At 40.0% G+C, this 24,873-nt stretch overlaps 2 protein-coding genes across 5 annotated transcripts; both read right to left on the bottom strand.

The window, feature by feature from the left end:
* Window positions 1–45: 45 nt before the first annotated feature.
* ppfibp1b (PPFIA binding protein 1b) lies at window positions 46–19,485 on the bottom strand. 4 transcript variants are annotated; one of them, XM_029523932.1, is made up of 27 exons: window positions 19,353–19,485; window positions 14,421–14,502; window positions 13,855–14,060; window positions 12,956–13,045; window positions 12,692–12,805; window positions 12,080–12,211; window positions 11,406–11,498; window positions 9,933–10,050; window positions 9,689–9,733; window positions 8,562–8,623; window positions 8,380–8,464; window positions 7,803–7,936; window positions 7,200–7,297; window positions 6,851–6,920; window positions 6,474–6,648; window positions 5,965–5,997; window positions 5,151–5,292; window positions 4,838–4,969; window positions 4,411–4,561; window positions 4,173–4,284; window positions 3,989–4,077; window positions 3,509–3,631; window positions 3,298–3,423; window positions 3,026–3,214; window positions 2,659–2,817; window positions 2,356–2,421; window positions 47–2,262 (listed from the first exon to the last, which is right to left on the bottom strand). In XM_029523932.1, the coding sequence occupies exons 2-27, from the start codon at window positions 14,482–14,484 to the stop codon at window positions 2,179–2,181; spliced, it is 2,892 nt and encodes a 963-aa protein (XP_029379792.1). In that variant the 5' UTR covers window positions 14,485–14,502; window positions 19,353–19,485; the 3' UTR covers window positions 47–2,178. The 4 variants fall into 4 exon arrangements, with proteins under 4 accessions (XP_029379794.1, XP_029379792.1, XP_029379793.1 ...); XM_029523934.1 differs by lacking the exons at window positions 5,965–5,997; window positions 9,689–9,733 and adding an exon at window positions 10,798–10,890 and having other exon boundaries at window positions 46–2,262; XM_029523933.1 differs by lacking the exon at window positions 9,689–9,733.
* A 1,116-nt stretch (window positions 19,486–20,601) lies between these two features.
* LOC115056900 (guanylyl cyclase inhibitory protein) lies at window positions 20,602–23,617 on the bottom strand. The gene is made up of 5 exons (XM_029523679.1): window positions 23,547–23,617; window positions 21,882–22,014; window positions 21,304–21,453; window positions 21,091–21,196; window positions 20,602–20,738 (listed from the first exon to the last, which is right to left on the bottom strand). Exons 1-5 carry the CDS (start codon window positions 23,615–23,617, stop codon window positions 20,602–20,604), a joined length of 597 nt encoding a protein of 198 aa, XP_029379539.1.
* Between the last annotated feature and the right edge of the window lie 1,256 nt (window positions 23,618–24,873).

The raw sequence follows: 24,873 nt of genomic DNA, 5'->3' as shown, positions 1-24,873 counted from the left end.
ACAATATTACATTTATTGTGTTGTCGAATTCATGTCTAAGTCAAATCTGGTTCTGTCGTGTTGGCCCAGTCGGGCAGAGTCAGTATGAAGTCACAGAAATGAAAGAGAATATACCAAACAGCATAATAAATTAGCAAAAAAATATAGTCAGGTCTTCAAATGATACTTTGACACAAAATCCAACTGTGACATCAGGGCCACAAGATGGAGGACCGTTAAATCATGTTCTGGTTTGTCTGATTAAACATTCAGCCACAGCAGGATTGAATGAGACGAAGAACATTCTTCAAGAAACAATTTAACATACATGAGTTCATCCTGTTGTGTGTTTTCATCTGTTTAGGATTAAAGTTCAGATACTTACAAGGCCACTGGTATAGATATGACGTTTAAGTGTCTTCCATCTAATAGCTCATCAGTTTTATATCGCTCAGTCCTCTATATTTGCATCAGTTGTTGGGATGGTAAAGCCATCTTAACTCATTGCCATAAGTAGATAAAATTAAAAAAAAAGTATTAAATATTTATGAATACTTGGTTCAAACTGTAAGGCCTCCTGTATACCTGCTAGTATTTACTGCAGTTGTTAATCCGGCTTTTGCTAAATGCAAAGTAAAGCATGACAGCTGACACATTCTTTATTTTAAATATTATTGAAGTGGTGACTTTTTTACAGTTATGGTAAAAGAGTCCATGATATTTATGTGGTGTCAACAGCCTCAAGGTTTTCTGATTCCCACTTCAAATGAAGCATTGCTATACCAACCCCAGATCCAGACCAGCAGCTCGTCACCTGCCAGCCTCACTAAATGCTGTGGTGGCACCATGGTCGATATTGAAGTTAAATTCCTTTAACCAACCTCAGGAGACCAGTTAGGTTTCAGCAGCGCACTCCTCCCTCAAAACACCTGAGTGTGTTTCTGTGGTGCCCTGAGCTGATGTGGGTGGAGAAGATGATGAGCAAACAGAAACCTGCTGACGGAGTATGTCTCGAGGGAAGCACTGAAACTCAATTCAAATTCTGTTGCTTAATTGATTTAAGTATCAAGTAAATGAATTACTTGAATTTGCATCTTCCAGTTTGAGAGTTTAGAGGTTTTCCATTAATGAAGGGGAGGCATGTGAGAAGAAGGGCATTATGAAGCGTGAACGGGTGAGTATACAATAACCTGGTTATGTCCTGAACTTATGCAGGCTGCTTTTTATCACTCAGCACTGAATTAGGCTATTACCCCAAGATGCTGCCCACATCGCGTGTTAAAGACTTCATATTTGAGGATTTAAATTATTTTATTGATTGCGAAAGTGGATAAATGTTTAAAAAAAAAAAGAAAAGAAAGAAAACTTCTTCGGTATGGATGAGGGATGCATTACATTATCACTTTGAGACAAGACTTCTTTTCAGTAATGTGAATATTCCACAACAGCTTTCCAAAATGAACTGTATAAGCCAACAAGTTTCTGTTAAAATCAACTTAAGATTCAAATCATATTAAATAAATGACAAACGCATATATGGATGTGTTAGACTTCAATACCATGCTTGGGTATTCATTAGGATGTGACCTGGGTGATATGTATTGGTGCAAATGCATGCAGAGTATTACTGTTGAGTGAAAGCCTGCTCAGTCTTCACAATGGAGTATTTTCAACAAATTAGAAGATTTCAGTTCTGTAGAAAACATAGCAGCTGTTTCAGAGTTTACACTAAAATGGGGGAATTTTACTTCTATGAAGTTCATCTCCTTTCCCCCAAAATTTCTACAGTCAAAGACAATTTAGATATATATTAAAATCTATATTGGCACATCCTAGATGTTCACTTTGTGCTGTATGACACTTGAGTTCTGCTATAAAAAAAGAAAGATGCCAGTACATAAATATCTCCAGAAACCAGCTGGCAGGCAAACAGTGGTGTTGCCCTAAATGTTCCCTCTGTCATCAGACAACTATAACGGAGACAAAGTTCAGGAGTATTTGTGCTACTGGACTCACATCACCTGTGTTTGGAACAGACTGAAGAAAGACACTGTAATACTTTTGGCTCATCTCTGAATGCAGCACTACAAAGAAATGTGAGGATTTGGGGGTTTGGTTGAGACAAGTCTGTGTGCGGGTGCAGAGGGTTGGCACAAAGTTTAATTCACAGCAGGAGCAGGTCTTGTGGTGCTGATGTTCTCATGCGTTAGATTCCTCATCTGTTACACTGGGGTTCGGTGAATTTGACATCTCTTTGAAGAATTCATCATCTTTCAGCATGCTCTGGGAAAAGCCACAATACATGGGAAAAAAATATATTTTAAATATATGGATATGAGGGTAGTGATGAGTTCAATGTGCTCGTTTCATTCTTACCGTTAGGTTCTGAATGCCTTCGGAAAAAGCTCCAATTTGTCTCACAGTCCCTTCAGAGTCGTCCATCTGCGGAAAAAGCAGCAGCTCTTAGTCCAAATAATCTGAGAGTCACAATAGTTCAGGAAACCTGATACTTCTAAAAAACAAACAAAAAAACTCACTCTAGTGAATATAAATACACAACACATAACAACTAAATGTAGACTTCAGATGTACATCACAGTCAACTATGCACAGTATCAGTGATAATGATTTAAGTTTGGTATAAAATCATTCAGTTTGCGCTTTGAAGTCCAAGATTACCTGTTCTAGCCTGTCCAGGTCGTCCTCATAGATTTGGAGCTCAAAGCCTTTCTGGAAGCTTCTTCCCTTTGGCATCTCCACATCCATCGGACAGACATATTCCTCATTATCCTCTTGCCGTTTCTTCCTCCCAAAGTTACCAAATGACAGCTTCTTTGGCTGATATGAAAAGGGAGAGAGAAGATATTTTCATATTTAAAATTTAACATTCAAAGAGCAGAGTAGATGTCCCTAAAATGTTTTCCATCAATTCAAATCGACTTGTGAGTCAAATACAGCAAACCCTTTTCATTTCCTTTTACGTGTATTCAAGGCACTAACAGGACTAGAAGTGTAGACAGTCTATCCTAAATAAGTCATGTGTTACCTTGACTTTAGTGGTGGCAGTAAGCAGAGTGTAATCCGGGTTTTCAAGACACTCCTGTTTGAGCTGCTGGGCCTCTGAGCCAATGAGCAGGTTGAAATGTGTTGCAAGATGGCGACGCAAAAGAGTCTTATTTGGGGGGATGTTGAGCAGCAATGCCATGGTCTCTACATTGAACCGTGGCTCCAGGACCTGATGTGAGTGGAGACGCTTAGAGGTAAGAACATTTGGACAGCATCTGAACCCCAAGAAGATTGAACAACCTACTCTCTCACCATCAGACCTCCGTGCACACCGCTGCCTCTCAGGTTGGGAGCATATTCAGCGAGGTCCACAGATCGCAGCCATTCCATCACCCTGTGGTTGGTCCACTGAGAAATCTCTGCTGGAGTTATATTGTTCTGCGGATATTAAGATTAGAAAAGTGGGAAAACACCACAAGTTGGAAACTAAGAGCATATTTATATATGAAAAAGATGCTAAAACCTCATCAGAAGGCCTGCGACGCAAGCAGTTAGGCTCATAGTTGTTGAGTCGCAGCACTTGTATAGCTCGCTTGATACTGAGGTGATGCAGGACACTTCCCACCTTCAGAGAAAGCAGGTCATCCTGTGGGACAGAGGAAGACAAGCTACACTTTGAGACTTTGCCAGTCAGAAATATTGAGATAAAAACATAAAAAAAGAATTATCAAATTGCTTCTGTAGCTTTGACTAGGTATATATTTTTTTTAAATGTAAAGCCATCTAAGCGCAGCAATCTATCAGCAGGAACCTCTGACATCATAATCTGAACAGATCCAGAGGACTCGGCTCTGTCACAATTATCACAGAGGTTGAGACCAGGCCATCTACACTGGAGCTCAGACTCGGAGCAGTCGTCCTAATTTGCAGTGGCACTCACGTCGTCAGTCTTACTTATCTGCAGGGTTTGTGGAAAGAGTGCACGTCTCTTGCCAACACTCACCACTGTCATGTAGTGCAGCATGCGACCATCCACCCTGCCCTCATCAAATTGGGTCTTATACTGAGGCAGACCGATGTCATCCAGCCACCCTGAAACAAAGAGGGATGAAAAATAAATAAAAATCAGTAAATAAACAATAGATTTCCAGATTTGCAAAAATGTTCCACTGATGACTTGTACTCACTTGTCACCCAGTTGTAGTCCAGCTTTCCTTTATTATCCTCCTCCTCTGAGCCAAGGGCCTGCAGAGCCAGCTGCAGTTTCTTTCTGTGCAGTGGGTGTTTGATGCCCAGCTCCTAGACATCAACAAGATGACAAGTAAGGACGACACACCCCCAGGTGCTACACAGCATTAGATCAGCAACCAGAATATTTTGCCTGTCTGCCAGCTTGAGTAAAGTTTTTCTTCTGCTTCATCTCACCCTCTCCAGGTCCTGTTGTGATGCCTGTAGCAGAGTCTGTCCAGAAGAGATCCATACACGAGCCATGTTCACATAAAGACCAAGACCCTGCTCCTGTAGCCAGTCGCACACCTGATTCTTTGACCACCGTGCAAAGGGAGCATCCACATCACTAAAATATCAAACAGAACAGAATAGCAAAAACTATCAGAATGTATGTAGACACACCGAAGTAATGGTATAAAAAGAAAGGGGTTCTAGTTTTAATTGGGAGACATAGTTCAACTGTCTATAATGTCTTTGTTACAATGACAAAGACTGTTTTGTCAAAAAATCCTCATTATATCTAAACTTCGGCGTACATTAGACTCACATTCAATTCAATTCTGTCCAAAGAAAGGAAACCACATTCTAGGTCTCATTATTCAGTCTGAAAGCACGGACTTACTTATTGACTCGCTGGAGATCACGAGACCAACCCAGTCTGGGTCCTGCTGTGGCTCGCACTCCACCCCTCTTGAACTCACCCTCTGGTAGGTTGTCATCCAGGTTAAATGTGGTAGACTGGCTTCTTTTTAACCTTTAAAACATGATGTTCAAGTCCAATCATTTCAACAGTCTCAACAAAATGTAAAAACATTCATAGTATTTTTTTTTTATTCTGGATGAATTAGAAAGAATTACACCAAATATCTTATTCTTAAAGTTAACAAATCAACACAAATCGATAATTCTAGCATCTTGAGTGATTTTCTACTCACTTTCCAAAAAGTTTTTTTATTCCCTTGGATTTTTTCCTGCTCTCTGGAGTTGTAGGGAGTGTGTGAGTGCTGTCGCTATTAGTTGACCTCTGTGGCAGCCCAGCCAGATCCAAATGGTCAGTGCCCTGTCGCTCTGTTTCAGCTGAAGAAACAAATGCCCACACAAGATAATCAGCATCATGGCATTGTTGTGGGAGACTTACACAGATTGGTGGAGACAGAGCTGCTGCATGGGGCAAGAAAACATTCAAGACAGACACATGACAGCTTCTGCTAGACAGATTGAGAGGTTGTGGGCATTAAAAGCATTACCCTATCTACTACACATGCATCAGCCACGGCTGATGTCTGGCTGAGACTGGAATAAAATAGTTTTATTTCAAGAGAAAAATAAAACTCATTAGTTGGTTGGTTTAATTCTTTTAGTGGTTGGAGGTTGGTGGTGGGGCCATTCAAGATCCAAATAAACCATTTCATCTGTTAGTATGGATTTTCAGATTGGTGGTTGGGAAGTTTTTGAAAGAAACAAGAGAGTGTCAACAAATGCATGCAAGCACACAGGCAAATCAACATACACAACAAACTGACTGTATGTTGGACAAACAACATTTGTGCAGCATTTGTCTATCAGTTTGAAAAGGGTGTGGCGGTTAAAGCACTGCAGCTACTGACAGCAACATGTGATGATAAAAAGATGTCAGCTGATGATTGAGTTTAGAAAAGGCAAAGATGTAAAGTCATAGAATGTATTCAGTACTTTGCTTTCTTTGGAAAAGTACTACAACCCTACAATGGCCTGGAGTCTATACTGTACCTAGCATGGGCGCACTTGCACTCCGGCTGCGGTCTCCATGTGTTACATAGCACACGCAACACACGACAGGGTCCAACAGAAACAGAATGAGACAAGAGGGCAGAAATTATGATTGAAATAACAACAGGATTATGGAGGTGGGGGAAAAAAAAAAGAGAAAAAAAACCCCAAAACAAAACAAAACAAAACAAAAAAACCACAGACTTGCATGTGTACAGTTCACACACAAAAAACAAATACACAGGACAAAGGGTACGCACCAGCACAAAAATAGATTTCCATAATTAAATGGGGACCACAGTTTATGTGGGATTTAAATGATGGTCCAAATAGTATACTCCAAGGGTGTGGCTTGGGAAAATTAAATGTTTTCTACGGTGGAAGAAAAATTTCACTCAGTACACAGCCAGTCAGTTTCCCAGCTAACTGAAAGTCACACAGTGACATCAAGTACAGTCTGAGTCACTTTGCACACTGCTTAACCAGCTGCCAAACACGGATGCTCTTACCAAGGTTAGGAGTGCTGCCCGTCTTCTTGCCCCCACGGATCTTGAAGAAACCTTTTCCAAACGATGAACGAGCCTTTCTCGAGCCGAAACTGTCGTCCCCTGTGCTGGCAGGTAAGGTGGCAGAGGGACTCAAAGGTGGTTTTTCACTCATTTTACTGATTTCTGCACTCAAATTCTGAGAGAAGGAAAAAAAAAAGTCTCAGGTAAAACATCAGTGTTTAGAGAGAGAATAGAAGATTGCTAAAGCATAACGTTAATCAATCTGGGGCATACTTCCCATTTACTTGGATAACTGCATGTAATATAACTGCATATAATTGTATGTTATACTCTTTTTGGCAACCATCACAAATAAAGAAAGATTATTTTTCTCTTGCCTTTTCATTATTTCTCCTGTCACCCTCATCCAGGTGGTCCTGACTTCCAGCTTTTGTGATATCTTGGCCGCTGAAATGACCATAACAGACTTTACCCATGGCAGCGTGGCTCAGATATGAAAGTTGAGAGATGGTCAATAGCAGCAGTGTGGGGCTACATGTTAGAGTGTAGACAGAGTCTACAGTACCACATAAGACATAGTGGTAAATCTGAATGGTATTGACAAAGTATTGTGAGTGTTTGTATGCTAATACAACAAATATTTCAGTATTTGCTGTAACAAATATACAAATATAGAACTCAGGGCTAACAAAGTGATGCGTGTGCAACAGTCTTGTCATATTTTACCTTTCTATATCATTTGGTGTGGAATCAGATACTTGTTCTGCATCCCTTTCAGGAGTTGGTGCTGAAGGCTCCTCAGTCAGTCCATTGAGATGTTCCAGCTGGGATGAGAATAAAAGATGGCAGCAGTTTAATTAAAATAATATTTTTTTTCCCTAAAAGCTCAGAGTACATACCACTTAAAAAAACTTTATAGACTCTCCTGGGGCCTAGGGAACACAGCAGTCTATCTCAGTATTTGTGCTTAGTGAACTGACAGGAGATGTTATTTAACTAATTGGCTTTCGTGCCCTTCAGCAATCATTTGAAACGTGTGAAATTAAAGGGAGCTGTTATTGTTTCACTGACCATTTTAGAGTTTAACAAGATTTGAAGTTCTCCGGGGGCATAAAAAAGGTAAGGAGCTTTCAGCTAATTAGTAATTAGGAATAAATTAGAAATATAGCATAAGAACTGTAAATATCTTATACCCTTCTGCAGCACTGAAATTGGCTGTGAAATAGTGTTTTAATCATCATTATTTAAATAAGATTTCTTTTCAAGCTGTATCCTGATACTGTTTATTTTTTTAATAACAAAATGCAAACATTAGTTATGCTTTACGACCTCATCTGGGCTTTTCCTTTGCTGAAGGTCTGTAACTTCATTCTTTTCTGATTCCAGTGAAACAGAGTTGGTTGACATGACTGCGAGGGATCCATCACTGTGACTCTCAGCATGATCATTATCTTTTGTTTTCTCTGGAGTGGACAATGAACAAGATGTAGAATGAACAAGAGAAAAAGATGGAATTTATCTTGTAAAATAAGAATCAGCTGTTTTACTTGGCGTTAATGAATAGAAAAAAAGACAGTCCAAGAAGAGATCATCTGTAGAAAGTTACAGAACAAGTTGTATATAACAGCCAAATCAAATCAATACAGATACACCCATAGGACAACCAACAGGCAAACAGAAGAAACGGTTAAGATCCTCTTTTAACACAGCAATAATTATATATATATATATATATATATATATATTTATATATATAAATATAAAAAATTGATATCACATTTGGGTGATTATATATTATATATTATATTGTATAACCTATATTGCAAAGCATACATCAATGTTGACTTGATGGAAATCAAAATTGAATTAATTTCATTCAAAAACTCAGAGAGCAGAGATGCCTTACCTTTTTTACCTTGCACTGACATCACCATGTCCTGAACTTTCTTATATCTTAGCAGTGACTGCTTTAGTTCCTCGATTTTACGATCCTGAAAAGAAGAAAACCACATTGTGAGGAACATTTTTCAGGAAGAGAGACCGATTACTTTGTTTGTTACAAAGAGAACCACAACTTCTCAAATATACCTTTTCTTCATTGGCTGCCATCAATGATTCAACCGCCTTTTTCATTCTCTGCACTTCCACATCTAGTAAGGAGAAAAAACTATTACAAAGAAGTATAGTGCTGATGATTTTGAAAGCCGTAAGAATGGGGATGAGTCTTAGCACACAGGGAGAAACTGTAAGATACATAAGGACACTACTAGCTCCAATATTACTGACAGTCTTTACAGTATCAGCTTCAAATTGCTTTACCAAATCTATGTGTGAGCAGGTATTTTAAAGATTTCACTTTGGTAGAGCATTTTCACTTTACAGAATGCACACACTGTTAGCAGTCAACCTTCAATATTTACAATCCTCGAGATTTTACTGCAAACAAACAAATTTCAATGTGTAACAAGAAACTAGAACAAACTTGTCTAAAGGTGTGCAGATTATACGATACTAATCACAGAAAAACGATGAAGCAAGTGTTCATTCAAGGCTCCTCCCATGGCTGACTCTTGCACAGTAGGTGACTATATGTGCAGGGCCATGGTGAGCAAGGGTGTGCACTGAGTGAAATGAAATTGTTCTACTTGAGTAAAAAAGTGTACTGATCTATGAAGGCAAAGACATAAAGAGGGTACTCACAACAAAGATACTGTCACATAACACAATGACAATGAGATTACAGGTTAGCAGGGCACACACTGGTTGGTAGTGTGAGCAGCTGAGGATATAGAGGAGTTTGAGGGACAGATATTCAGGGGTAGAGGAGGTGATTATTGTTGAAGGACATGAGGCAGGAGGATGAGTGAGCAGCCTGAACAGTTATGACAAACAACATAGTTCATTCCTCATTCCCACTGAAAACAAACAAACAAAAAAAAAAAAAAAAGCAGACATTCGTTGGGGCTGTTCCAGGTGGGACACTAAAAATACACTGATAAGGGCTTGTGGATGACCTTGTGATTTGTTCAGCTGAAACTCAGAATCAGAAAATTAAAAGTTTAACAGAGGTATGGTGCTCTGTGGTCAGATACTAGAGCTCCATTAGGTTATAATGGACAAGCAGAGTTCAGATGGCTCATGCTCGTTCATGCAGACATGGGTTGAGATGGGTGCAATAATGCAGTGATAAACACAAACATAAAAACCCCCCTTACGTTTTTCTTTCAGCCTCTTTCTAAGAGTTTCATCTGGATGAGAGACTAAACAGGACAAAGAATTATGAAACAAACACTCACTGTGTGGTTGCAGATTCTAGCTTCTTGTAGGATTTATCCTAGTGCTTTGCTAGCTATACATAGACATTACCAGTCAGTTGTATAAAATTAAGTTGAACATGTGAGGTTAAACATCATTTGTGCTCAACTTCAGTGAGGCTTATGATTCAACTGGCTTTCCCACCTCTTTCTGTAGGATCTGCACTGCTTGAGGCGATGACTTTGAAGCCTGTCTCATCCCGTAGTCTCCTCATCTCGCCGTCTTTGCCCTCCAGCTGCCTCCTCAGTATGGCTAATTCTTCCTGTTCAACAGAGGACAACATTGAGGAAATTTCCTCTACACAGATAGCACCTCCCCCACCTACCCTCCACACTACAAACAAACCACAATACAAAGGTTCACAGACGTTGATGTGGCATACCGACATACCGGCCACACCTGCTCTGAGGGGTAATGTGTGTGGGGTGGGTATCAATATTTGAGAGGGCTATGGTGATGGCAATTACAGGGGACATGTTTAGTTACCCAGATGAAAGAATCAAGCAATTTTAATGAAGTTGAAGGAAATCCATGGGACAAGTGTAAAGAGGGATAAGCAAAACACACACACACCCCAAAAAAACAAAAAAAAAAAAATCAAACAAACAAACAACAACAACAACAACAACAACAACACAGAGCTCTTGCCAACTCACAAAAAAAAATAATAATAATAATAAATAAATAAGCATGCCTGGGGTTTCAAAAAGATGACTGCTTGATTGAACTGGTCCTTTTTAGAGGCAGGCTTAAAGAGGTTTTTTTCTTTTTAATATCTGGACACACTTTGATTGTAGAGAATTCAGGAGATTGAGTTTATTAACTGACCGTTGGCAAAATATGACATTTTCCATAAAGAGTAAAATAAAAACAAAACAAAACATGGAAGATTGCTGCACAGCAGATTTGGTGATTTTTTTTCCCTCAAAAATAAAAACAGGAGCCAAAGGGAGAGGTCAAAAACCAAAATCATACAGCAAGCACACCAGTCATCCTGAGTACAGCCAACCTTCAGAGCCTGGAGTTTGTGCTCCTTCCTCTGTTTCTCATACTGCATCTGGCCCATTTTGATTTTCAGGCTAGAAAGCTTGGCCATTAGCGACTGGCAGTAGAGAGACAAACCAAGGCAGAAAGAGAAAATAGGGATGCAAGATGTTAAAAATAAAAAGGAGGTCAAGTAGGTGAAATACCCAAGATTCATATGAAGATATTTAGCATATTTAAAAATAGACATCAATCATCAACATGCTCTTCAGCTGGAGAGCAGCTTTAACCCCAGTGGTTAGCAACTGCAAAGGTGCAGTCCCTCATTAACTTTCAGCAAATAAAACAATGGTTGCTGTTTTTTTTAGATTATTTGAGGTGATGTCTTGTCTAATGGCCTGACCTGCCTCACAATGATGCAAAAGAGTCACAAAAAGTCAAGATGGAGACATGAATGATTTTCTCCAGATCATGAAAAAGTACAGAGAATTTTAGAATACAAAAGAAAGTAACAAATTCCAGCGAAGTAGACTGAATGACCTTGATGATTTTTGTGGCTTAAGAATATGAAATTAAATGACTAGTTTTTCATATAAATGGGGGGTGTGTGGAAATTTTACTGTGACAACTCACCTTTGTGGATTTAAGCTTCTTTTCGTACAGTAGTTTTTCACTTTCGAGATCTGCCAATCTATACCGCAGTTCATTCAATTCAAGAATCAAATCCTAAAAAGAAACAAAAAGCCTTTTAAACTCTATTCATAAAAGAGATGACTATGGTTCAGTTTTTTTTTTTTTAAGTATAAAATATACTGTAGCAGCTTTGCTTTTAATGCACCTATGAGAGAGCAAATATCTCCAAGCAGCAGCAGTGATACAATGAGAGGAAGCTGCTGGTAAAAAAAAAAAAAAGAGGTGATTGATGTGTTGCAAGGTGCAACATTGACAGCAATGAGCCACATATTCTCCATGGTTCATCATCCCATTTCCACTAACAAATGACTGATCTCTTAATGATAGTAAAGCTTCTGAACAGAGGACAATAAATTCAAACATAGTCAAAAGCAAAACACACTGGTCTTTCATCTAAAGTAACCACAAGCACAGAAGGCACATTTGTTTTAATTACTAATCACACAGCTGTCTTGAGACTAAGAAAAATAAGATGTCTCCCAAATAGGTGTAAGACAACAGGGATGAGTGTTTGTTTGATATGTGAGTGTGTGCGTGCATGTTTGCTTAGGTTTGAGAGAAAGGACACTGGCAGAAACAAAGGGGATTCCTGTCCCAAAAATTTGCTCACATACCTCGTTGTCTCTAAATCTGTCATCAAAGTCCACTCTCTCATTCTCCATAGAATTTAGCTTCAGTTTCAGGTTGGACACTTCAGAAATGAGTTCAAGCTTCTGGGTCTCCAGCGCAGTTCTGCACAGAAGCTCCTACAATTATAAATGAAAGCTCTTACAAACACACACACAAAACTATGTGGTTGCCATGTGGTCAGTATAGGCAGCACAGTATGGGTATCATTTCAGTAAATATCTAAAAGAGCTATACCTATATATATACACACACACACACTGGAAATAAGTGTGCGTTGTCTTGTTGTTTGTCCTACTATGGTTTGCTGATGTTAGCAAAAATATGACAGTGTTTGTTTGAAAAGATAGAGATGGACAGCATGATCTCAACAGCTGACTGTACACAGAAGGTGAAGCCCCTGGTAAGAAACACTTGTGAGCTGGACAAAGCAGCTCACTAGTCAATGAACATTTACAACACTGAGTTTTTCTGACAGTGATGACTTCAATTCAGGTCTTTTGGCTGAATATACGACTACTGATCTTGTGTACAGAAAATTTTTCATGACATATGAAACAGAGGCATACAAATATAATGCCAAATACACACACTCGTACCTGCTGCAACATCTCCTCAGTGGCATTAAGTTTCTCCCTGTGCTCATCCAAACACAAGTCCAGGTCCCGAATCTTCTCTCCCTGGGCTTCCACCTGGTCTGTGAGCACACTCACCTGCATGGAACCAAGCCATTACGAAGCCATTTAAATAATAATAATAATAAAAAAAAACCAAAACATTCATTTATAAGTCTCTTTTGTATTAGAAATCTAATATTTGAGATTTGGTCAAATTAAAAGCAACACTTTTTGCGAGATGAGTACCTGAAGCACTAGAGACTCCTTATCACTCTCAAGACGGGAGAGCCTTTCCTGGTAGTGGTCACCCCCACCCAGAGAGCCATGTCCATTTGACTACATTGGCAGAAAAGTTGACAGAGAATCATTAGAGGTTATTTTAGACTTTTGAAGAGAGATGGGTATGTGGTGTGATTAAGTTAAATCAACATGCTGATGAATAGCTCACAGTGCCTTGTAATGATTGCACATGAAATGCTTCATATCAAAGTGTGACTGGTTACACTGCTTTATCCTGCACAAACAAAACCTTACATGGCTGAGAAGAAGACTCACATTTAAGCTGCAGCACAGTGTGACTCGCAGCATTACACAAAAACTCTGGCATTCATCTGGCCTAAAGCCCATCTTGCTCCCAAACACCACTCTCGTTCCCAAGCGTCCAAAGTTTCTTGCAGCACACTGGATGTGACATTAGCAAGCCCAGTATTTCATCTTGCTTTCCCAGGAAACTCAAGGACAGTCATGTTTTTACTCAAGTTGGTCATCGACTTGAATACAAGACAGCGTCACTGCATTTGTCTGTATTCATTGAGTTTTAATGGAGCATATAGAGTGAGCTTCATCAGCAGCAAAGCAGATGTGCTAAGGCTTGTAATGATAAGTGAACTGCAGTTATATAACAGAACTGCAGTCTTTTAAACCACTCAAGCCACATTTACTGACTCTCACGCCTCAATATTGTGCAATATTACCAGTGAAATTTATCCAGTCTCAGGCTATACTATTCAAAACTATCTGACCTGTAAAATGTGAATATTCATGCTCTTTTGCTTGGAAATCTTCAAACCTGCGCCTGTATGTTTTGCACATTCGATCCATTTTGTGTAGTATTTATGTGTCTTAACAACATACAAGCTTCTTACCATGTCACCATGAAGCCACTCAACCAGACTGTCAGCTGTGGAGTCAGGGATCTGGCAGCGAAGGCTCTCCCTTTCCTCTGTGTCCATCAACTCTAGGACACCCCGTAAGTCTTCCAAAAGGTGAAGTGCCCGCAGGCTGCCCATGAAAGGGGAGGTGGGAGACTGGCAGTCAAACAACCCATTGGAGTAGTCCAGAGTCTTGGAACCTGATGTGAAGAAGCATATCAAAAGAGAGATAAGTGTGAGGAAAAAATTTGAATCCACTATCTCATTATTCATGAAGTTATTTTAGAATTAAAGCTACAATTATTATAATAGTGTATGAGAGAGGCCAAAGAACCAATTTGTAGAACCAATTCTGAAGGTTAGAAATACACGTAATACCAATTTTAAATCTTATTGAAACGTGAGACACCACAGAATGTTTAGAGTAAAAGTATTGTACATTGTTACAATGTAGTTGCATTTATAAAAATATATCAACAATATAAAACAATTGCAGCACAAGGAACCGCAACGTTCTTGAATAAAATGCTATGTTGATGCTGAACACTAAAGAATTTTACCTGCTATAATGCCATCCATTTGTTCCAAAGCAGCTGCCAACATGTCGCTGGCATCGGACATCATCTTCAGTCACTATTAAACCTGGTAGGAGACAAATACACTTCTAAAATGTACAGTGATGACAACGTCACGTAAAGCAGTGAATTGGAACACCAATTTAGCTATTAAGAAAATAAGAGCATCCAATAAAAAGGATATAAAATAAAACAAAGTAGCTAAAAAAGTTTATTTTGTCCACTAATCTAGCTGCATGACACACTAACAAGAATAATTTACAGGGGGAAGAAGTCGATGGAGCAGCAGCTCTGTGCTTCAGATATATGTGTGTGTGCGCGCGCGCAAGCTGGCTTTCTAGGCAAAAGAATGTGCAGAAACGTTTGTGTAGAACATGTCATTACAAAGTGTTCCCACCCAGGAAACAGGCTATAACTGTAGTAAGTCCTCAACAACCCTCTACAATCCCCCAATGTAGTAAATGATGTAGTACATGTCTCATGTGACCAGCATCTCTTAGAAAATAAAAATAACTTGCATGTGCTGCTAAGTTGTTTTACCTCTCTGAGCTCTATAAGGCACAGACATTGTCTTAATTTTGTCAGACTAACACTAATGAATAGTGCATTTCAGAATATTAATTAGACCATTGACCAAAAAACCTGGCACAATGAATGTCCTACAAGTGGGACACTGGACACTCTGTTTAGAGCTCAGTGAAGATACATTTTAGAGTCCAAGTCTTGGACATCCGCCCCAAACAGGACAGCAGTCTCTTTCTCTCTAGGGTTTTAATCAAAAGGCTTTGCTGTATATTCATGCATGCACAAGCATGCATGCTCAGTCACTCATTTTCTCTCTCTCTCTCTCTCTCTCTCTCTCTCACTCACTCACACACACCTTTTCCTTTAATCAGCTGCCTCACATCCTGGGAGTGCCTAACACTGACATGTAGGACCATTTTAAAACTTTATGGAAACCACCCACAGACCTTAGACTGTTATTTCAGCATTCCTGTGGAGACATTTTCCATTATGTATGAAGTAGTCATGAACTGAAATGTAAGGATCGTCACAACAGAGCAGCCTGAGAGAGGAGAGAAGAACCAGCATGTCATCAGCCAGCTCTCTAGTCAAATGCTCAGAGGTTTCCAACAATAAAGTTTTGAATCTGTGTAAAAATACATCCCCCCTCTGCCTACAGTGATTGCTTGTCCCACTTCTTGCACAAATGTGACAAGCACACATACAGTGTACTATGACATTTAAAAAGGCCCTGCAGTACGCAGAAATAGTTATTACCAAAAGACAAGACGACAAGCCCCTAACCCTCATGTCCAAACACACTAAGGGAATATCTTGGACACAAATAATCTATGGAGTGAATTCAAGATTAAGAGTGCCACTGATTGAAACATATGGAATGTTTTTTCCATAATTACATTAATAATTTGTCTCATGAAATGTCAGAAATTTTATGAAGGAAATGATTTGAATTCAGCTGAGAGACTGTCTACAAGTCTAAGACTGCACGCAGGCTGGGCTGATCTAGAATAATCAGGAGGAGGACTAACTACAACATAGTATCAGATGCAATAGCAGAAAAATCAGTCTTGAATAGCAGATGACACAGACAGTTTGGTGTGTCTGATTCACAAAGTGCCTGCAGGGCACCCCCTCAAAAACTTGAGTCAGCTTTTCTCTTGTAGCAAAAAGGCAAACATGGGTAAGGTTAACACATGGCTTTCAGCAAACAAACTTCAAACAGACCAAGCCAAGACTATACATGCTGCTAAAAAACCTACTGCCCATCTGTCTGTTGATGCTTAGCAAGTGTAAAGACTGCCTGAGCATTTCCGTGACTTCATCCTGGATCCAATAGACACAAAGTCCAACAAAATGAAGAGGTAATTACAGAGAAGTGCACTGTGTCCTCAAGTGCTGGGATGTCTCCATGGTATACGAGTCACATGTAAACAAAAGAGTTGGCTAGAAAGCTGACAAGGTGATTTCATCCATACTGTCTTAAAAAACACAAAAACTTCAGCCCAGTGTGTCTGCAAATAATGATGATTATAACAGATGTAAAGTGTGTCTCATTTCTTAGAACCCAGTATGACATATTTCAGTTTGCCCACAGTCATTGTATCTAAAACAAAAATGTGGTAAAAAAACAGCAATGAATTCTAACATTTGAGTAAATGGCACCAGTACCGATTCACTAGAAAAATATTTAAATAATAAATGATAATTTATTAAATTTTTTTATTTATTTTTTTTGTATTTTAAAAATATGGATGCAGGTTCACTTTAAATCAATCAATCTTTGGACTAATCTTTTAAATGCTACCATGTTTTAATTGGTTTGTGAATTAAAAGAGAATTAAGGAGGGCTTTATTATTACCTGGATCCAGTCTCAACAAACAAGATGTACTCCGTCTGTGTAGGCTTCCTATCAAAAGAGATGTCTCAAAAAAATCACAACAAGCAAGCATCATTCTCAAAACAATGTCTCACTGTCTGCCCTTCTATAAGCACCACTTACCACCGAGCATAAGACAAACAGAGATGACTATTGTTCATGCTATCAGGGTATTTTGACTGAAAGGAATGGGAAGACAAAAGACAGAAAGACAAACTGCAAGGCACTGCAATGCTACAGTTTGCTAGGCATGTCTAACAGCACCTGCCTGCCTCTTGCCTATCTTCAGACCCATACAGCCTCAAAACAAAACCACAGGGAAAAAAATATTCAAAAGGCATCTTGCCCTTTGGTGAAAGCAGCCATATAATTCATGGAGACATACAAAGAATAATGAGAAGATGGGGGAGAGTGGATCAGTACAATGGCTTTTCAGATCCATCAGCTTTGGTCCCTTCAGGCAGGGAGAGCTGTCAGACTCATCCTCACTAGACACTCGGAGAGCCTAAATATGAAAAAAGAGAAACACTCTTGTAGTTTCTCTATGGCCTTGCACACAGGAAATCGAGGTGGGGGGGGGGCATCAGAACCACTTGTGTCTGGCTGGAGAAAGTGTTTACAGCAGCTATGCAGCTGGTTTTAACAGCCCACATTGAGACGAGCTGCACAATTGGTAAAAAGGCCTGGGGGGAGTGGAATTTACAATCCAAGCATAAATCTTACAGCACTTTGCTTTACTTTTTCTTTTTTTATCCATGTTACTAAGATAAATCTGTGGACATGAGGGGATAGGTCCACCGCATTGGTCTCACCACATAATGACACTCTCAATGTTTTGATTTGTACAGACCTTGACCTAGTCTTTACCTTCACACATTTCCAAGGAAAAAAGCTTCATTCTGGCTGGCACGCAACATCCTGTTATACCTCACACTGTGAATTCTATATTCAGCACTGAAAACTTCAGAGGCTGTATTGAGACACTAACCACTATGCTGTGCCTTACACAGGATGCTCATATTAATTGAATTTTGAGCCGATCCTCTGGTGTGATCAAGTGACAGGGCTAATGTTAAGGGTGCATGAATGAAGCCGTGCAGTTGTGGGTTGTGTGGCCCATGATACACATTTGGTGCAGACACAGTCTAGGAATTCATCTGCTGCTGGAGGGGCACTACTCTGGAATAACCTGCAGCTATTTCTAACCTGTGTGAGCAGGCAGAACACACTATCACTAATTTCACACCACCAACAACAACAACGCTTACACGCAGGGTGTATCTTTAGACAGGATGCACTGCAACATGAAGGCACAGAATGCATCTGTACAATGAATGACACTGTGAGGAAAGATGGCGTTAGATATATGATTCTGATGCCCTTTATGGAGAAAAAGGGCTTATAAAAGATAAAATCTTCTGTTTCTTTCCTGCCTGCATGTATGCAGCAGCAGTTCGTTTTTGTTGGACAGCAGTCCACATTCTTGTCACATTACGCACAATTGAACTGTTTTTACCTTTAGTTGACTTCGAAGTTAGGTACCTTTGACATTTATGCAAGAAATTTAACACTGATTTTTTACATGTGGTACACAGGGTTAAGTTATGTTGATCAAAATAGCTGAGGGTTATACAAAGGTTTTGCTGTGTAAGACTCTTGCCAACACGACTTCATATCAGTAACCATCTTTCTGTTGCAACTTGAATTTTTTTTTTTAAACAATCTTCCAACATTAAATGCTTGCCTTCTTTCGATAGTAAAGATAGGAAGAAATCGGATTACCCTGAAGTCAGACTAATAATCAGCACTTGTAAAAGTCTCACGAAGTAAATCAAAGATTATACTGTCTTGGGAGTACCTTAAATCTGGTTTGCAGAAGATTCAGTTGTTGTGGAAAACACACGAGAGAAGGAGAGCAAACACTTGAAAGGGGTAAAAAAAAACGACAGCTGCTCAAATGACAGCTTTAAGGAAAAAACAAAATCAAGACATCAACTCTAAACAGCTTCCCCGAAGTTTACAGCCCAGCCAGATCGATTTTATTTCGTAAAAAGGCCGAGCCACCAGCTCCATCTGAGGTGCAGCCGAGGAAGGAGACATGGCCTGGGGGTATATTTACCGCAGTGTGGGCCAGAGGCCGTCCAGGAGCTGCTCCTCCGCGTTTTTTACCGGATTCAACGCGTAATTTCTCGTCCAAACTATCTGTCATCATTGACTCGGGAGTCGTTAAACATTAACTGAGTCTCCTCGTTACCTTTTTTCTCTCTCTCTCATGTCGCCCGCACAGGAAAGTGGAAACAAGTGAAATCTCCCTCCCGGTAAATCAATGCTGCCCCATCATGAGGAAACGGGACCGTTACAAAAAAAAAAAAAAAAAAGCACCGGCAAAAGTGACCGTTAAAAAGTTACAACTACGGAAAACTTTGGAAAGTTACACTGCACCGGACAGACAGTCGTTTGTCTGGACGAAGTGAGAAAAAGAAGCCACGGCCGGAACATTAACAAACTTACTTACCGGGAATTAGCCGGGAGAGATTTAAATATTCCCGTTAGTTTTCTTTGGTTTTCTTCTTCTTCTTTCACCGCCGTAAATAACACCTCAGTCCCTGCTTTCTGAACTTGTCCGTGCCCCCGGTCCGTCCTCATCCCACCGCCATGATGTCGGAGTGGCAGAGTTGTTGGAAAACTTTGGACGTCACGGCTCGAAAATCCCGCCCTGCTTCCGCCGGGATTGGCCTGGGAGCGGCCATGTCTGCGCCTGACACCTTCACTGCACATCGGAAAAATGGGACATGACGCTTCACTTGCGCAAAACCGTCCGCTGTTGGATGGCAACAACGAACACGGCGGCGATGAGTACTTTAACAGGGACGAGTATTTATTTCTTTATTTATCTGCACAGAGACCGACCAGAAGTTTCCAAAATAAGGGCCAGCTGACATTAAGGTTACTGACTTCATTCACATGTAAGTCAGTCATGTAATAGTTTCCCTGACTTTCCCTAAACATCCAAGCAGCAATAGTCCTCAAAGTCTGGGAGCGCCGGAGTGTAAGTTTTATACAAGCAATGGCGACACCAAGTGGTCTTTGAGGGTAAGTGACGAAAGAATGATCCCTCAACAACCAGCAAACATCCCAGTGCAAAACAAAACCAAAAAAAAAAAAGAAACAACAATAATAAGAAGAAATAGATCAGTATGCACAATGGACCATTTCAGAGTGAAATTTGTAGCTGGTGTAAGTGGAACTAAGAACTTTACACAACTTTAAACATATTGTTTAAAGAATATTGCATCATTTCTAATCACTTAAAACTTTTTTTGTGCAACACCAAGATCTTTAGGGACTGCATCTGTCATAAATAAAGGCAATTTAAAAGCACAGCATTTACAGCTAAAATTGGGTGGTGGGATTGAATTAAGTGGCAGAAATACCCATGTAAAGCGCAAGTACCATTAGATAGTCATCTAGGACAGCATTTGTTTTTATTTTTTACAATACACACTTCAAATGGACATTAGATATCACAGTTAACATGTTATATGACCTCTGGGGACTTTGCAACAGATTTTGCAGCAGGTGTCTGGTCAAAATCTATTTATTTAGAGTAGATTAAATGCATACATAGCATACTCCTTTAACTGGCAGGATTTTATTCCGTTGGGAAACAACATCAGACACAGAAAAAACAAGCACCAAGAATAAAACAGAGCACTGAACTATGACAGGTTAATTTCTCTGCTCCCAGTGGACCCTACTCCAGGTCAACCATGGGTCCCCAAAGTGGTATCCCTCCTCAAGGGCCTCTCCACCTTCACAGTGCTGGGGTCACATTCCAACATCTCTCTGATCCAGTCATCATCCAGCGCTCCCTCTATGAACTCCTCCAGGCTGATGATGGCTACAGACATAACAGGGACAGGCAGTGATTAGAGACAAAGAGCTGGGGTCCAATTCTATTAATATCATCTGCCTCTATTCCCTTAAATCAATGCCTGCAAGTGTCCTTAGTGCACAGCAGTTTAAGGCCTTCTAAATATTTTGGGGATAAATGTGCAAAGTACATTTGAGTTGTGGTGGGTTTTGTGCCACCTGGATCCCAATACTTTTATGAATACATATCAGCTCATGAAATTGTTTTATTGAGGGAAAATAAGACACATGCACAACAGTGGATGAGTGTGACATGAATCGTTCCATATTGAAATAACCCCACAGTGTGATTTCAAGCAGAAAAAAAAAAGATTCTTTACCATTATTGTCTTTATCTAATCTCACAAATATCCTGTTGGTGCATTCTGCAGCTGTGAGTGGGTTGGGTTTGGTCAAAGCAGTGGCTACACTCATCTTATAAACAGCCTGTGAACAAAGGGAAACACACACCAGTTGAATTGAACGATGCAGCATCTGCAGTATCAGCTTACAGTGAGCTTCTATTGCAAGTCGAGTTTGCTTTTGGCACACACCTGCATGATCTCCAGCATTTCCTCCTTTGTAATATTTCCATCTCTGTCCTTGTCATAGAGGTTGAATGACCAGTGTAGTTTCTCCACAGCCGAACCCTCAGTAAGCATGCTGATGGCCATGACATACTCCCTGAAATCCACCACCCCATCCTAAAGAAGAAATTCCTGCATTAACAACTTGGCTTGTTTACGGCAGTGGTTCCCAACCTGTGGGTCAGGGTCCCACATATGGGATGCAAAAGTATTGCCAGTTGGCCAATAGATAATTGACAAAACAGGAATTTGGAGAGAAGCTATATAGGTATTAAAATACAATAATCTAAAAAAGCAGGAAAATATTATGAAATAAACGATAAACATATTATTTGGTTTATATATTGTTACAAAGTCAAATGTTGACTGCCAAAGTTTTGGAATTTTTATGTGGGCTTTAAAGTGGAAAAGGCTGGGAAACAATGGTTTATGAGATAGAAAAACTAAACAGTTTATTCTGTTTGGATAAAATAACACTGTGAATTTGTTAATGCTGCAGGAGAGATCCTGACTGCAGGTGTGTGTAGTGTCAATGCTTTTCTCACCCCGTTAGTGTCCAGTGTGCGAAATATCTGTTCTGCATACTCTGCAGAATCACTGCCCACTGTTCCATCGCAGAAATGCCTTTGAAACTCATGAAGTGCGATTAGCCCACTTGGACATTCATTAACAAACTTTCTGTGAAACAAACAAACAAACAAACAAACAAAAAAAAAAACAAAAAACAAAGAAAAGAAAACATAAGAAAAAAGAACAGATTTGTAGGAGGAGGAACACCTCTCTGAATTTCCTTCACCCTATAAACACTAGTGTGATGTGTGGTTTGTTTTGAATTATTCTTTTGTATGACTCAGGAGAAACAAGTCATCTCAGTTCGGTCGATTCGTTCGTTTTTCCTGCTCTGCGCATGCACCTCACAGGCTCAGATTCGCTCACGACTCACCAGTCCAGCTCTTCGGGTCCTGAGTCGTTCTCTCATCTCATGGCGCAGGCTCAGTGTAGAAATTAGACTCATAACTACGGGTCTTCGAGTCTTTCGTTCATTATTCACGTGGCTACAGCAGTAACATGACCAATGCTGTTATTACTAGTGAGGAGAGATATCTGACGTTAGCACAAAAGATAATTTTAGTTATGTAGCTATGGGATGGATGTTTAATTTGCCTTTCCATTGGAATGGCAGATGAAGCAACCAGTAATTTAAACTTGAGCAGGCAATGGCCCAAAAGGGTGCTCAATAGTTTAATAAAAGCAAAGTTGTGCATTATATGCCAAGTGAAGCAAACCGTGTTGCTCTTCAGTGTTTGAGAGCCGTGCTTTTTAAGTCATTTCTCAAATGACAGCTACGGTGCCACACTGGTTCCAATGAACCAGAAAAAAGACTCATTCATTCTACTGAACGAGATTAAAAGATCTGAGTCACATCCCAACTTCCCATCACAAATGCCCACTTGCTTGTGTTGGTTCACATCAGGAAGGATTGATGAATCCTGCCTAAAATGGGCTGAGCTGCTCTTTCATACCATCACTACATATCCCACCTTTGACTCGGCCCCTCTGTCGGGACACCTTCATCTATCTGGACCTATCTCTCCAGGGATCACAGAAACCCTCTAGACTCTCATAATTTTGAGTGAAGAGGCAGGAGAAGCACAGGATCCTTCACTAGTTCTTACCAGCACCACCAGCTTGCTTTCCCCTGCCCCTGTCACACCTTCTCTGTCCTTTATTCTCCCCTGTATTCACTGAGGTGGAGCACTGCCCTCCCCACCACACAAAGTTATTTCACTCAGTAAAGATCAACAAACTAGCTACCAAGGAGGGCTGTTGATGGTCACATATACGTACTAAAAAAAAAAAAAAAAACTAGCTGCAAGACTAAAAGTGCATCAAGCTCATATAATGTTGACACCCTTTGGTGGTAAACTACAAGGACGAATGCAGACAAAAAAAGAGGTGTGTAGTAATGGAAATAAAGGAGTAATTAATACTACAGCTCAAAAAGGCAACTAAACTGAGTAAAGACGTAAAAATACATGACATTATCTAAGAATAGAAAGCACCAAAGGAACACCTTGCAAATTAATCTGAAAAATGTTAGTTTCTACACAGAAAAGGTGTTCTTATAGTCTTCTTGAATACAACTTAACCTCCTTCACCCCTAACATTTACTCAAATACAGAAATTTAAAAGCCAAACGAAAATCTTACCTGCACCATTCATACAGCTCTGTAACATAAGACTCTCCTTTCCTACAAGGCAGGGTAGCAGCTTGGCCCATTGTGTACGGAGGGAACAACAGCTCTACATTCACTGATGACTTTAAATACACAACAAATCCCAGCTTATGCCATGCTTTCTTAATTGCGCCAAGCACTGCTTTACCACATTTGAAAAATTGTGGTAAAGCTAATCTCCTCAGCGGAGCTTAACAATAAGGAAGGTTGTTGGAGGGCAACAGAAGGCAAATGTAATTACTCCAAAAGTAGACAGCTGCTTCTCCATCTGCCTCACCAAGAACAGAAAGCCGGAGAAAGGAAAGATGGTAAGAGTTTCATGCAAAGTTTTGAGGTCAATGTGAAAATGTGTTTATCCAACTACAAATATTTTTAAAATATGCCCAAAGCTCCTGTTGAGGGTTTAGTAAACTAATATTTATTAACACCATGATGACCTGGGAAGACTTTCCAGGCATGTTGAACGTAGCAGCAATAATGCAATCAACAAATACAGTAAGTGTTTCTTCTGGGGCCCACAAACAGAACAAAACAAGAATGAACTTATAAAGTAGAAGGAAGTGGTATGGAGGCAGTAACAAGCTCTGACTGTCCAGTATAAGCCCGAAGGTTAAGGTCCTCTTGTGCAGTGACAGGTAACTCTGTCTTAACGTCTTAAGTCTGCTTATGTGACACACAAACACACACACACCCAAAAAAATAATTGATAAATGATACAAGAACATCATCCAAATAGACACGTTGGGGCATGAAATCAAATACTCTTCCATGTTTCCCTTACAAAGTGTACTATGTAAATGGAGACAGAAGGAAATGTGTTATTTCTCTATCACTTTGTCACGACTGAACAAGCTGGGGAAATTGCAGCTACAGTAGTGACCAAAAACAAAAAAATAAAACAAAATAGACTTTTTCTTTGTTCCTTTAAAAAGGGCTGGCCTGTGTCTATAGCAAGACTCCATAGGTGCAGTGGTTTGGTTAGGTAGTGAGTGCTGAAGCCAACAGGTGGACAAGTTTCCACTTCATTCACATTTTGCACAGAACGCCATGTTGCATCAAGTTAATCCAAGCTTATATTTTCCTTTCAGTCTGCGGAGGGGCCAGGTAGGAGGCAGCCACCAAACCCAACAGAGGTGTGTCTGCGCAGATGCCCAAAGGCACTTCGGACATAGACAGAAGAATCCCTGTGAGTTCAGCTGCTGCGTCCACTGGCTCCTCTCGATTCAAGCATTACAGAGTAAAGACAGTATTCTTCATGATTAACAAGCTCCATTTCCAACCACAAAACTAACATTCTCAT

The sequence above is a fragment of the Echeneis naucrates genome, chromosome 16 (genome assembly GCF_900963305.1).
Source record: "Echeneis naucrates chromosome 16, fEcheNa1.1, whole genome shotgun sequence".
NCBI lineage: Eukaryota > Metazoa > Chordata > Actinopteri > Carangiformes > Echeneidae > Echeneis > Echeneis naucrates.
This window is presented reverse-complemented; position numbering and strand designations above follow the sequence as displayed.

Excerpts from the sequence above, each read along its gene's own strand:
- ppfibp1b (XM_029523934.1), bottom strand. The coding sequence starts at position 14,484 with ATGATGTCCGATGCCAGCGACATGTTGGCAGCTGCTTTGGAACAAATG. Across the intron at positions 8,465-8,561 it reads TGGCAGCCAATGAAGAAAAG|GATCGTAAAATCGAGGAACT; the intron begins GTATATTTGAGA and ends TCTTCTTTTCAG. Across the intron at positions 4,285-4,410 it reads CACAACAGGACCTGGAGAGG|GAGCTGGGCATCAAACACCC; the intron begins GTGAGATGAAGC and ends GTTGATGTCTAG.
- LOC115056900 (XM_029523679.1), bottom strand. The coding sequence starts at position 23,617 with ATGGGCCAAGCTGCTACCCTGCCTTGTAGGAAAGGAGAGTCTTATGTT. Across the intron at positions 21,454-21,881 it reads GCACACTGGACACTAACGGG|GATGGGGTGGTGGATTTCAG; the intron begins GTGAGAAAAGCA and ends TTTCTTCTTTAG. Across the intron at positions 20,739-21,090 it reads ATTAGATAAAGACAATAATG|CCATCATCAGCCTGGAGGAG; the intron begins GTAAAGAATCTT and ends TTATGTCTGTAG.